This window comes from Peromyscus leucopus, unplaced genomic scaffold, assembly GCF_004664715.2.
Source record: "Peromyscus leucopus breed LL Stock unplaced genomic scaffold, UCI_PerLeu_2.1 scaffold_238, whole genome shotgun sequence".
Taxonomy (NCBI): Eukaryota; Metazoa; Chordata; class Mammalia; order Rodentia; family Cricetidae; genus Peromyscus; species Peromyscus leucopus.
The window spans coordinates 1-13,502 of record NW_023505111.1 but is presented as its reverse complement, the minus strand read 5'-3'; the positions used below and the strand labels follow the sequence as shown (position 1 = coordinate 13,502).

Below are 13,502 nucleotides of genomic sequence, written 5' to 3'. Positions count from 1 at the left end.
GCCCAGGGTGGCCTCAAACTCCCCTATATAGCTGACGATGACCTTAAAAAATGATTTTCTTGCCTCCATCTCCAAAGAGGAGGGATTACAGGCATGTGCCACCATCCCAGACTCCCCCCACTTTTAATCAGCTCCTTCCATTCAACCACCTACAAACCATTTCAACGTGGCTGGGCAGTGGGGGCACACACCTTTAATCTCAGCACTGGGAGGCAGAGGCAGGGGGATTTTGAGGCCAGCCTGGTTTACATCAAGTTTCAGGCTACTTATGGCTACATAGTGAGAGCCTGTCTCCCTCTGAAAAATTTTAACAGGTTTTTGATACATAATTTATATATCCCATTATTCACTCATTGAAACCATACAATTTAATATTAAATATTTATTTACTTAGAGGCAGGGTCTTTCTGTAATCTTGGCTGTTCTGGAGTTCACTCTGCAGACCAGGCTGGCCTCAAACTCACAAGAAATCCTCCTGCGTCTGCTTCCCAATTTATTCAATATTTTAATAAAAGTTTGTTTTTAAGTGTGTATGTATGTGCAGGTGCCCCAGGAGGTCAGAAGAGGGCATTGGATCCCCTGGGGCTGGAGTCCAGGGCCTGATATGGGTATTGGTAACTGAAGTTGGGTTCTGTGCAAAAAGTGGTGCTCACTCTTCACTGCTGAGCCCCAATCAATATTCAATGTTTTCAGTATATTCATATAATTATGCCACCATCCTCATGTAGTTTTTTTTTCCCCGAGACAGGGTTTCTCTGTGTAGCTTTGGAGGCTGTCCTGGAACTCTCTGTAGACCAGGCTGGCCTTGAACTCACAGCCATCTGCCTGCCTCTGCCTTCTGAGTGCAGGGATTAAAGACATGCACCACCACGCCTTTAAGTTCAATAAGATTTGCCTTTTTTTTTAGGCTCTTTTTTTTTTTCTTTTTTGAGACAAAGTTTCCTGTATTCCAGTCTGGCCTTGAACTTGATGTATAGAGGAGGATCTTGACTCCCTAATCCTCCTGCCTCCAATTCCCAAATGCTGGGATTATAGCAGATATGGGCCTTTTTCTTTTTTGAAAGATTTATTTTATGTATACGCATGAGTGCCTGCGTATATGTATATACTTAACACGTGTGCCTAGTGAGAGGCTCTAAGAGGGACTTGGATCCCTTAGAATCGGAGTTACAGGTTGTTGTGGGCCACCACGTTGGTGCTGGGAACCAAATTTTGATCCTCTGCTAGAATTGGAAGTACTCTTACTAAGCCATCTGTCCAGCTCTGTCTCTCTCTCCCTCCCTCGATCCCTCTCTCTCTCTCTGTTTCTCTGTGTAGCCTTGGTTGTCTCTAATCTAATTCATAGAGAAGTGCCTGACTCTACCTTCCCTTTTCCCCTTTGCTGGAAATAGAGACGTGTGCCACCATGCCTGGCTTCTGTTTTTTTTTTTTTTTTTTTGACACAGGGTCTCCAATAGTCCGGGATTGCTCGAAACTCACCATGAAGTACAGGCTGGCCAGGAAGCAATCCCCCTGTCTCAACCTCTCTGAGCCAACATGACCGACTTTGGGATTTTAACGCTTCCAAGGCCGCAACCTATCTTACTTAAACCCTAACAAAACCTAGACCACGAAAACGTTTAAAAATCTGTCTCCAAGCGCTTGACAGGCTGAAATGAGAAAAAACCAGGCGGACGCCTAGCGTCCAGGAGGAGCCCCGCCTCCCCTGCAGCGCTCCCGGCATGCAGCACGGCCGTCCCAGCGTGCCTTGCGGCACACACACACACCGGCGGAGAGCTGGGCGGCGGTGGCACCACGGGAGGCCTTTCCGTTCCAGCGGCTGCAAACGACGACGCTGAGGCGACATGGAAGTGTAAGCGGCACGTCCCGAGGGAAACCCGACTCATCTGGGAGCCGTGAGGCGGCTGGCGGCCGGACCTCCGGACCCGGGAGCAGGACGGGTGGGCGGAGTGGACCGGCCGGAAGTGTCTGGAGATGGGGCGGCAGGGGAGGGATCCTGCTGGCCTGGCAACGCTCCCCCCTCCCACATCCTTTTGGGGAGGGGAATGTAGGAGGAATTGAGCGAGGTGTTTTCTTTGCCCCCCCTTTTTTTCCTTCCCTGGTTCTGGGGGTGAAAGTCAAGACCTTCTTGCACGTGCTCCGCAAGTAGTCAGCCCCCAGTCGTAATCACTGTCGTAGGACGCGGGCTTTGCATATGTTAGGGAAACACTTTACTACGGATCCATACCGCCCCCCCCCCCAGCCATCATCATCTCATCATCACCATCATTTTGTAAGGTTGGAGATGGGACCAGGACTTTGCACGTACCCTAAGGCAAAGGCTTTGCCACTGTGCCGCATCTCCAGCCGTCATCACCGTCGTTAGTTTTGTGACACTGGGGATGCTACCCCTGGCTGTGGACATACTAGGTGTACTAGTTCCCTTTCTGTTGTGTGACAAACACCATGACCATAAAGCAACTTAGTGTTCGAAGGGGTTTATTACATTTTACACTTCAGGGCACAGTTCATCATTGAGGGAAGCCAGGGTAGGAACTCAAGGCAGGGACTTGAAGCAGAAACCATTCGGGCTTATCTTCTGGCTTTTTCTTTCTGGCTGTTTTATACAGCCCAGGACCACCTACCCAGGGATGGTGCCACCTGCAGTGGGCTATATTCTCTTGTATCATTTATTAATCGAGATAATTCCCCGTGGACATGCCCACAGACCAACAGATAAAAGACAGTTCCTTAATTGAGGCTTCTCCTCCAGGTAACTCCAGGTGTTTCAAGTTGACAGTTAAGATCAACCAGGAAACTAGGCAAATTTCTGAGCTACATCCCCACCACCACCACCACCATCATCATCTTGTGATGTTGGGGGTGGTATTCAGAATCTTGCACATGCTGGGCATGACAGACACCCTCCACACCATTATTATTACTGTTATTATTTTGTGGTGCTGGCGATGGAAACTAGGGATGCTAGGCAAGCACTTTAGCACTAAGCCACCCCACCCCCCATCATCATCATATTGTGTTTGGAATGGAAGGCCCTGAACATTCTAGGCAGTTGCTCTACCACCAACGAAGTCACCCTAGCAATTTTTTTCTCCATACTCCTTTTTTTTTTTTTCCGGAGGTGGGGGGGGGGGCGGATTCTGAGACAGGGTTTTTCTGTGTAGTTTTGGTGCCTGTTCTAGATCTTGCTCTGGAGCCCAGGCTGGCCTTGAACTCACAGAGATCCTCCAGGCTCTGCCTACTGAGTGCTAGGATTAAGGCTGTGCCACCACTGCCCGGCTTCCATACTCTTTAAAAAAAATTTTTTTTTTTAATGTGCAAATGGAAGTTTTTGCATCTACGTTACCTGTGGACTTTATATGTACATGGTTGACCAACCTAAATTGTGTTGTTATTATTATTCATTTTTCTTTACTTTCTGTTCACTTGTTATATATACTACAGTTTGTGAGACTTTTTTGATACAAAGTCATAAGTAGCCCCGACTGGCTTTGAACTTGCTATGTAGCAGAGGATGATCTTGGAGTTCTAATATCCTATCTCTACCTCTCAAGCCACCACATCAGATTAGCCCTTCAGTATTTGAGATGGGGGATCTCTCCCTGTGGAGCTCAGGCTGTCTGGTCCAGCTTTTCCCATCTCTGAGAAGCGATTTGTCAGAAACCCTGGAAAGTCTCAGCTCTCGGACATGCCCTTGGATTTCTTCTTCCATCCACTGCTTGGAGTCTTTCCTTACTCCTTCTCTTCCCTTGCTGGTGTCTAATGTTGAGCATCTTAGTGCTTCATCTTGGGACACTTTCTCTGTATACATTCTCTGTCATTTTATTCATTTTTTATAATGGTGGGTCCTTAAAATGTTTCTGGCTTTTTTTTCTCATTTTCTGTCAGATTGTTTAATCCAAAAATCTAACTCTTTCCCTACCAGTCATTAGACAGTTTTCTGGTCCCCAGTCTCACTCCTGTGGGGGTCTCATGTATCCAAGGCTTAGCCTTGAACTCACTGCGTATTCAAGGATGACCTTGAGCTTCTGATCCTACTGCTTCTTTCCCAGTGCTGAGCTTACTGGTGTATGACACCACACCCTGTTTATGCAGTGCTGGGGGTAGGGCTCAGGGCTTTGTGCGCCGCCTTAGGAGAGCACTCTACAAACTGAGCCACATTCCCACCTCGTGGTTTCTTCCTTTATTTAAGGCTTTAAAAATTACTTTTTATGGCTGGCAGTGGTGGCAAATGCCTTTAATCCCAGCATTCAGGAAGCAGAGACAGGCAGATTTCTGAGTTTGAGGACACCCTGGTCTACATAGTGAGTTACAGGACATCCAGGACTACACAGAGAAACCCTGTCTTGAAAAAAATTTTTTTTAGGTATGTGTGTATGTCTTTCTGGGTTTGTGCATGTAAGTGCAGTGCCCTTGGAGGCCAGAAGAGGGCATCAGATCCTCTAGAGCTAGCGTTATTGGTGATTGTCAGCTACCTGATGTGGGTGCTGGGATGCAAACATGGTTCTCCCTGAAGAGCAGTACAAGCTCTTAACTGCGGAGCCGTCTCTGCAGCCTCCTGTGGCTTCTTCAATGTAATATATAGTCAGAGTTGGAAAAGTAGACATTGTCTTCTGTAGTGTGTGTGTGTTAGGATTGCTTTCCCTTTTTTTTTTTTTTTTTTTTTTTGAGACAGGGTTTCTCTGTGTAGCTTTGTGCCTTTCCTAGAACTCACTCTGTAGCCCAGGCTGGCCTCGAACTCACAGAGATCTGCCTGGCTCTGCCTCCCAAGTGCTGGGATTAAAGGCAGGATTGCTTTCCTTTTATAGCTAGCAATATGGAGATTTAGAAAGAGAAGTGAAAGATACATAACAACCCAGGCTTAGGAAGAGTGTGCCTGTTGGCTAGCTGTAAAGTGCAAGGTGCAGGTTAAAGTATTCATTGACTTTTGAAGCTTTCAGTTTTCTTGTATCAAAGTTTAGTGGTTTGTTTTTTTTCCCCCTCAGAACATGAATTGACAGCATGTTTTAAAGCATAGAAAAGTTTAGCAACTCTGTTCGTCATCTCGTTCGTAAGTTAAGTGTGTGGCAATTAATAGACACTGCTTACTTTTTTTGTTCTGTTTTTTGGTCATTTTGTCCGTAAGTTAAGTGTGTGGCAATTAATAGACACTGCTCACTTTTTTTGTTTGTTCGGTTTTTCAGTGTGTGTGCTTTTAAGGAAAGTCTGTCAATAGATCATTTTGTTCTGTTTATTCAGAACTCTGTTTTCCAAAATGGTTGTTTACTTCCATTAAATTGACTCAGCACATTAAGCACACTCTACAGGTTAAATTTCAAATAGTAAGTCAGCTTCAGCCCCAATGAGTTACTTAAGGACACTAAGTAACTGCCGACCTATAGCATGGATTCGATAGTCTTTCGGATTCACTTGGGCCTAGATTTGTAACCCTAGCATTGAGGATTAGCAGCAGGAGGATCACAAGGTTAAGGGCAGCTCCAGCTGCGCAGCAATCCCAGGTCAGCCTCTGTTACACAGTGAGAGTCTCATCTCAAAAACAAAAGAAAACCTCAAACTCTGAGCTGGGGAGATCTAGCCTCTACCTTCCAAATGCCGAGATTACAACTGTGAGTTGCATTACCCAGTTTAAAATAAACAAACGGGCTGGAGAGATGGCTCAGTGGTTAAGAGCCGTCTTCCAGGGAAGCTCTTCCAGAGGAGCTAGGTTCAGTTCCCAGCACTCACATGGCTCACAACTGTCTGTGACTCCAGTTTCATGAGATCTGACACCTTCACACAGGCATACTTTCAGGCAATACATGAATGCACATGAAATGTGTGTGTGTGTGTGTGTGTGTGTGTGTGTGTGTGTGTGTGTGTGTGTATTTCTTTAAAATTCAACCAACCAACCAACCAACCAAGGTTCTCACCCTATAGCCTTTGAATGTCTTAACCTGACAGGTGCCGGGTTTATACTGGGTGTTCCCACACCTAGCTCATTTGTTAGCATCGTAAATTTTCTATTACATTTTAATTATTTGTGAGTGTATGTATGTCTTGGTGTACGTGTGGGAGTCAGTTCTTTTCCTCCAGTCTGTGGGTCCCTGGGATTGAACTCAGGTCATCAGGCTTGGTGGCAGGTCCCTTTACCTGCTAAAGCATCTCACTAGGGCCTTACTTGTTAGTAGCTTTTAAAAAATTGAATCACATTTATTTACATATTGGGGTGCATGTGCCCCAGCACACATGTGGAAGTTAGACCGTTTGTGAGAGTTAGTTCTCCTTCCACCATATGGGATCAAACTCAGGATGTCAGGTTTGGTGGTAAGTGCCTTTACCTGCTGAGCCGTCTCACTAATTCATTTGTTAAAGTTTCGGTGTGGATACTTGCCTTATCGCTTTGTATAAGCATTCTCTCTATGCACATTATGCTGAACCATTTGAGAGTTGCAGACATCATGTCATTATTTTACCCCTTTAAAAAAGTACTTTTTTAAGTTGGGCAGTGGTGTCTCATGCTTGTAATCCCAGCATTAGGCAGAGGCAGGTGGATCTCTCTGAATTTGAGGCCAGCCTGGTCTACCGAGCTAGTTCTAGGACAGCTAAGTCTACACAGAGAAACCCTGTCTCAAAAAACCAAACAAAAAAATAGAAACCCTATTCTTTACTTTATTTCATGTGTATGAATGTTTTGCCTGCATGTATGTGTATATAATACATTTGTGCCTGCTGCCCACAAGGTCAGAAGATCCTTTGGAACTGGAGTTAGAGGTGGTTGGGAGCCATACCATATGGTGCTGGATACCTAACATGGGTTCTCTGGAAGAGCACAGGCGTGACCATTAACTCCTATCTCCAGTTTTTTCACCCTTTCTCGAAAAGTGACATTGTTCTAAGTAACCACAGTACCATTATAATACCCGGGAAACTCAACACTGATGTCAGTCCAATACATGTCCAAATTTATTCAGTTGTCTCAAGAATATCTTTTAAAGATTAAAAAAATTTTTTTTAAATTTTATATGTGCACATCTCTGTGTATGCACATGTGTGTGGTGTCTGTGGAGACTAGAAAAGGGCATTGGATCCCATGGAGATGGAGTTGTAGGTATTTGTGAGATGCTCTGTGAGAGCACTGGGAAGCAAACTTGATTCTCTGGAAGAGCAGCAAGTGCTGTTAACCACTGAGCCGTCTCTTCATCCTCAGCAATGCCATTTAGCCGGAGTTTCTCCCTGGCCCAGTGAAGAACTGCACTGACTTGTGCTCTTCCTTTGGTTTCCTTTCTTCTAGAACATTCCCCAGGCTTGTCTGAGACATTGGCCTTGCGATGGATGACTTTCATTGTTTGTTTGTTTAGTCCGATAATGAAGTAGCGCTCCCACCAGTGGGTGGCATGCAGACCCCACCTGTGCCTGGTTTGGGGTCTGATCGCCTTCCCGAATTATTTGTGCCTTGTTTTTATTTTCCTTTGTGGGAACCAAGATTATTCTTTCTTCAGCAACCTAGTGGTAACTGTAAGAACTTACTGAGGATAAGATAAAAACTGCCTTTAAAAGAATTTCTCAAGCCTGACACTGGTGGCACACACCTTTAATCCCAGCACTGGGGAGACAGAGGCAGATGGATCTCTGATTTCGAGGCCACCCTGGAGTTCCAGGCTGGAGAGATGGCTGCACAGTTAAGAGGATTTGCTGCCCTTCCAGCACTCACATCAGATGGCCTACAACTTCAGCTTTGGGGAATTTGAAGCCCTTTTCTGGCCTTGGGAGGCACCTGAACACACGTGCATACACACACCTACACATAAATAAATAGCAAATCCTAAAAAAAGAAATTTCCAACATGTACAGCTCATGTAGGCCTTCATGGAAAAAAGTGGTTAATACACTCATTGACAAAAGATTTGGTTCTGGAGACTGCATGCTAAGCCCATGTTCTACCATTGAACTATCTCCCAGTCTCACTGGCTCTTTATTGAATAAAATTATGCCTAGAATGTATAGGTATTTAATCTGAATATTTAGCTGAGTGGTTGGGTCTTAAAGGAAAATCAGCCAGGCATGGTGGTACACAACTACATTCCTAGAGCTCAGGTGCCTAAGGCAGGGGAATCATGAGTACAAAGACCAGTCTGGGCTACATAGTGAGATTCCGTCCCAAAAACCAAAAAGAAATGGGAACTAAAGAAAGGATGGTGGGAAGAGGATTGGAAATCTTAATTGGTTTCTGCCAGGCAGAGTCTGCAAGGTGCAATATCTGCATTGTTCTCCTGGTCCTCAAACAGACTCTCCCCTCCCCACTTTTTTTGTTTTGTTTTGTTTTTTGTTTTTCGAGACAGGGTTTCTCTGCATAGCTTTGCGCCTTTTCTGGAGCTTACTTGGTAGCCCAGGCTGGCCTCAAACTCACAGAGATCCGCCTGGCTCTGCCTCCCGAGTGCTGGGATTAAAGGCGTGCGCCACCACTGCCCGGCTTCCCTCCCCACTTTTTTGCTAGAAAAGATAGATGATGTTTGTTGGATTCTTATGTCTGTGTTTACTCAAGAGTGTTTGTGTGTGTGTGTTTGAGTGTTTGAGACAGGGTCCCCCCATGTAGCCAGTGTGATCCTCTTTCCCCAGCAGTGGTGTGTGATTTGGAAATGACATATACCTGTGACGCAGGGGATGGATCCATTGGTGCAGTATTCCTCTGAGCATAGGGAATGTAGCTCAATTTCAACCAGAAATAGGAAGCCTTGTGGGCTCATTTCCTGAGTACGTAGACATGATTTGATTCATCTGTTTAGTTTTTGTTTTTTGTTTTCAAGACAGGGTTTCTCTGTGTAACTTTGCGCCTTTCCTGGAACTCACTTGGTAGACCAGGCTGGCCTCGAACTCACAGAGATCAGCCTGCCTCTGCTTCCCGAGTGCTGGGATTAAAGGCGTGTGCCACCACCGCCCAGCCTGTTTAATTTTTTTAAAGACAGGCTCTCATTTAACTCAGTTTGGCCTCAAACTCCCCGTATAGCTGAGTGTGACATGGAACTGCTGATACTTTTGCCTCTGTCTGATTACAGGCCACCATGCCTGTTGTGCTTGGTACTAGATATGGAACCAAAGCCCTTGTGCTTGCTAGGCAAGCATTCTGCTAACTGGGCCCTGCACTAGTTTTCTTGTGTGAGATTCTTTCTAAATACTCTGACTTGGGCACGGTATCTTTGGGATGAGGCAGGAGATTTGTGAACTTGTTGCTGTTTGCTGAATTACCAATAGCCTTTGACTGGGCTCTGCTCACTGATTTGATTTCTGTGCTGACATCACTGTGCTGTTGACTTGCTGACCCCTGTGTTAGCTGTGGGAGCGGTCGCTGTACTTGTTGACTGGGGAAAGCGGCCATCTCTCACGCCCATGGTTTTGAAATTCTGCACTGTGACTTTGACCATCTAGGGCCACTCCCGGGGAAAGAACACACAGTGGTTCTTGTACATTGTGTCAGCTCGAGACTACCCGCTCTACCTGAGTTTTTGGGGTGCTGTTACTAGTGTCCTTCACCTAGTGTGGTCTCATTTCTCATAGTCATAATTATCTTCCATTTCACTGGGACTTCTTTCTCACTGTGTGAGCAAGTTACTTTACTCTGAGCCTCAGCTTGGTCATCTGTGAAGGTGACGTCACATCAGTGGGTCCTGCATTGGAGGGGTCGAGGGAGAGCTGACATAATCCTTTTCTTAAAATGTATTTTATATACATAGGTGTTTTGTCTACATGTATGTCTGCAATCCATGAGCATGCCCTTGGGGGTCAGAAGAGGGCATAGAATTCCCTGAGGAGTGGAATTACAAATGGTTGTGAGCTGCCATGTGGATGCTGGGAGTCAAACCCAAGTCCTCTGAAAGAGCAGCCAGTGCTCCTAACCACTGAGCTATCTCTCCAGTCCCCATGCTATACTAGATTATTCTCATATTTTGTTTTAGCTTGGGTAAGCTTGGGGAGCAATTGGCCTGATAAAATCTACATCTTAACCTGGCAGATAGGAAATCAGAACCCAAATATGTCTGGTCTTAAAACTATGTCTCTAATTGTCATAGTATACCGACTCTAGGCTGCTTAGAGCAATCCGTCCTCTGCTGTGATGGTGTGGCATGGACCAGTTGTGATCTGTGTCATTACTGATATGTATCTCTGATATGATAGTGTGGATCAGTTGTCATTTGTACCATAACTGTGCTCTCACAGGAATGGCAACAGTTTGCTTAATCAGCTGTTACCCAGGGAAAAGCCAGGCTTTTAGCAACTAAATATATGACGTCTCTTTAACGGGATCCTTGACCCTTGCTGGAGTTTCTAGTGACAATGTTCGTGTTAAAGTGCATAGGCCATTTCTGTCAACACAGCAGGATTCAGGTTGTCCAAGGTGACAGTATCTGATGGTTGTAATGAGAGAAGGATGTTGGCTAAGGACGGATCCTCACCTTGTTTCTCCAGTCATTTCTAATGTCCTTGCTGCTTAGGGACCTTCTGTAGTGGGGTTCCTTTGAGGGTTTGCTTCCATGTTCTTGTAACTACCTTGGGCCAGATGTCTGACTTCTCAACTTCTGTCTACATAGGTTTGGGATAATATGGTGTCTTAGTCATCTAGGGGGAAATGGGCATGTGATATGCTATGTCTATAAACAGGGAAAGTCCGGAGGCTGGAGAGATAGCTCAGTGGTTAATAATGCTTCTACATAATGAGAATCAGAGTTTAGATCTCAGCACCCATGTGACAAGTCTACCCATCCTGCAAACACCTGTAACTCCAGCTTTGAGGTGCCTTCTGTACACACAGACATGCACATCTACACACTCGTGTAGTATATACATAGCTCTCATAGGTACATGCACACATATAAATAAAATAAATATTAAAAGAAAAGAAAAGGAAAGTTGTCTCTATCTGAAATTGCTGATGCAGGGCCAGCTAACCCAGGCAGGACTTAAGGCATTTTAGTGTTAGGTCGTTCCAAATTCCTGAACTAGATAGCTCAATCTCAACTAAAGGGATTATTTTATAGACAGCCCCTTGAAACCTTGGGATGGATGTGAACTGATGATGGCTCACTGTTCTTCTGCAGGAAGGATGCGAACGCGGCCCTGCTCAGTAACTACGAGGTAAGGGCCTCCCTAGGGGCCGTTGCATTTTCCTCTTTGAGTTTAGTCTTCGCTTGTGAAGATGCTGGATTGGTTTTCTTTAGAAACGACAGTTCGTTTGAAGTTTCCCTTTTAACACAGGGCAAGTGGCTCCTGGTGGATCTTGGAATGGTCTCAGTTTGGTGAATTACACATGGTTCTTCAGGGAAGTGGGAGGCTCTGGTTCATAAGTACCCTTCCATAAATCTCAGAGACAGACATTCTGGAAGAAGAGCTGCTCTAGAGCCTCTTCTTTCTGTTAAAATCTTAGCCCTTTCCTGATTACCATCCTTTATTTCATTCCGATTTTCAAAGGGCCTCAGAGATGTTGATATCCTCATTTTGAGACTAAGAGTTGACTTGACTCCCCATTTTGAATAATTTACTAAGAATGAGCAGCTTTATAATTTGGGGGCTGATGGAGAAAGAGAGGAAAGAGGTTGGGGAGAGGGAGGTAGTAGTATTTTTACTGCCTTCTATTTTGCTGGGTCTAGTTTAGTACTAGCAAAGCAGTCTGATAGGACAGCTCTAGGTGTAGAAGAGCCTGCTTATAAAGTGACTGGCAGTTTCCATGTCCTGGTGAAAACCCAGAGTCTTGGAGGAGGTCTGGCTCTCCGTTCTGTGCTGTGTTTGTGTGTAGAATTAACTCAGTGTGCCATATTGCTTTCTAAAGTTTTAAGGGTTTTATTTTTAATGTTTAAGTGTGTGTTTGTGTGTGGGTAAGTGCATGTAAATATAGTGCCCGTAGGGGCCTAACAGGTCACTGGACCCCTTGGAGCTAGAGTTCCAGGTGGTTGTGAGCTTGCCAATGTGAGGGTCCTCTGCACAAGTAGCAAGTGCTCTAGCCACCAGGCCATCTCTGCAGGATTTTAATAAACGAGTGCTTTGAATTGACTGGGCTAAGAGAGCATCTCTGAAAGATGGTGTACGGTTCTAGGCTGAAGTGCTTGCTCTAGACCAACTGTTGGGGTGCAGGTTTGCGGACAGAAAGCAAGAGGCTCTCCCGGGCTGTCTTTTGAAAGCTCGGAAGAGCTAACATCTCCCCGCTTCACCGACATGCCTTTGTGTCCTCCCTAGGTGTACCAGTTACTGACAGACCTCAAAGGGCAGCGGAAGGAGAGCGGGAAGAACAAGCACAGCGCTGGGCAGCAGAACTTGAACACCATCACCTACGAGGTGAGCCCGGCTGCTCAGGCCTCACCAGGCGGGAGGGTGGCTGCTGCTTCGGGAAATGGGAGCAGTCCGGCCACCTGCCAGATAGTGAGACCGGATAAGATTGTCCTCACTTGTAGACACTAAGTGCACATTTGGGTCTCCACCTGAACCACCTTCAGGTGCTCCCGGTCAGCTGGCTGGGGTCCTTTTGCTCTCCCTGGATGAGAGTCCTGGGTAGGTGGGGAAGCTCTCACAGTGCTCGGGCTGGCTGGTCAGTGGGGCTTTTGTTACTTGGAGGTAAGAGCAGCTGGCCCATGGGAGCCTCAGAGGATGGCGCCCTCTAGTGTTGTAACCTCATGCGGGCTTTTGATAGTGTGACTTCCCGTTCCATTTCTTGGGTAGGCCTAGGAAGTTGGGATTCCTCCGTAGCAGTTGACGGTGGAGCTTCCCAGCAGGACTAGGTGTTGGGACTCTTCAGCCCTTGATAGTATCAGTATTACACTTTGCAGGCCTGGGGTGCCTGACAGCTTTGGTCCTAAGCACTTGATGGCTCTCTGGATTCTTCTGCCCATCTGTTTGTTTTGAGATAGGATCTCAGGCTTCTTATGTAGCCCAGGATGATTTTGAACTCTGGATCCTCCTGTATCTACTTCCCAGGTGCAGGGATTACAGGCATGTGCCGCCACACCCCTGGCTATTCTGTGGCTCTTCACAGCCCCGTGTCTTCGGCCTCAGGCCTCCACCCACTCTCCACTCTCCTCATCCCTCCGTTCCTCCCCTGCTGCTCTCTTGCTGCTCTGGCTGCTGTGGGAGGCGGCTGCCGTTGCTCTTTTGTTGCCGTGGCTGCCGGCCTTGAAGCTCTGTGTGGGCTTCAGTCGCCAGAGCAGCCAGCCGGTCCATGCCACCTTTGCAGCTGGCTGGCCAGCAACTCAGCTTCACCTCTCCAGCTGCCAAGCAGTCAGCTGCCTCACCATTCCACAGCTTGGGGTGCCAGGGGCTCTGTGGTTAGCCCCTCTGCTGTGCCACTGTCTCTGTCTGCTGCTCCTTCACTGTCTCCGGCTTCTTCATCATGTTGCTGGCACAGCTTGCCGTGCTAGACACGGGAAGGCAGAAACAGTGACAAGTCGACAGAGACCGGCTGAGAGAAGCGTTTGATTAGACATGGTGCAACATCAGGGCAGGCAGGCGGGCAGGCGGGCGGGCGGGCGGCACAGGGGGAAGGT

At 46.6% G+C, this 13,502-nt stretch overlaps 1 protein-coding gene across 1 annotated transcript; it reads left to right on the top strand.

Annotated features, from left to right (window-relative positions):
- The first annotated feature begins 1,707 nt into the window (after window positions 1–1,707).
- On the top strand, window positions 1,708–12,857 carry LOC119087193 (DNA-directed RNA polymerase III subunit RPC9-like). The gene is made up of 3 exons (XM_037201884.1): window positions 1,708–1,852; window positions 11,070–11,106; window positions 12,202–12,857. Exons 1-3 carry the CDS (start codon window positions 1,845–1,847, stop codon window positions 12,421–12,423), a joined length of 267 nt encoding a protein of 88 aa, XP_037057779.1. The 5' UTR covers window positions 1,708–1,844; the 3' UTR covers window positions 12,424–12,857.
- Window positions 12,858–13,502: the final 645 nt, after the last annotated feature.

Bases quoted from the DNA above. Each gene is read 5' to 3' on its own strand.
- LOC119087193 (XM_037201884.1), top strand. The intron at 11,107-12,201 runs GTAAGGGCCTCC...TGTCCTCCCTAG, and splicing joins CCCTGCTCAGTAACTACGAG to GTGTACCAGTTACTGACAGA.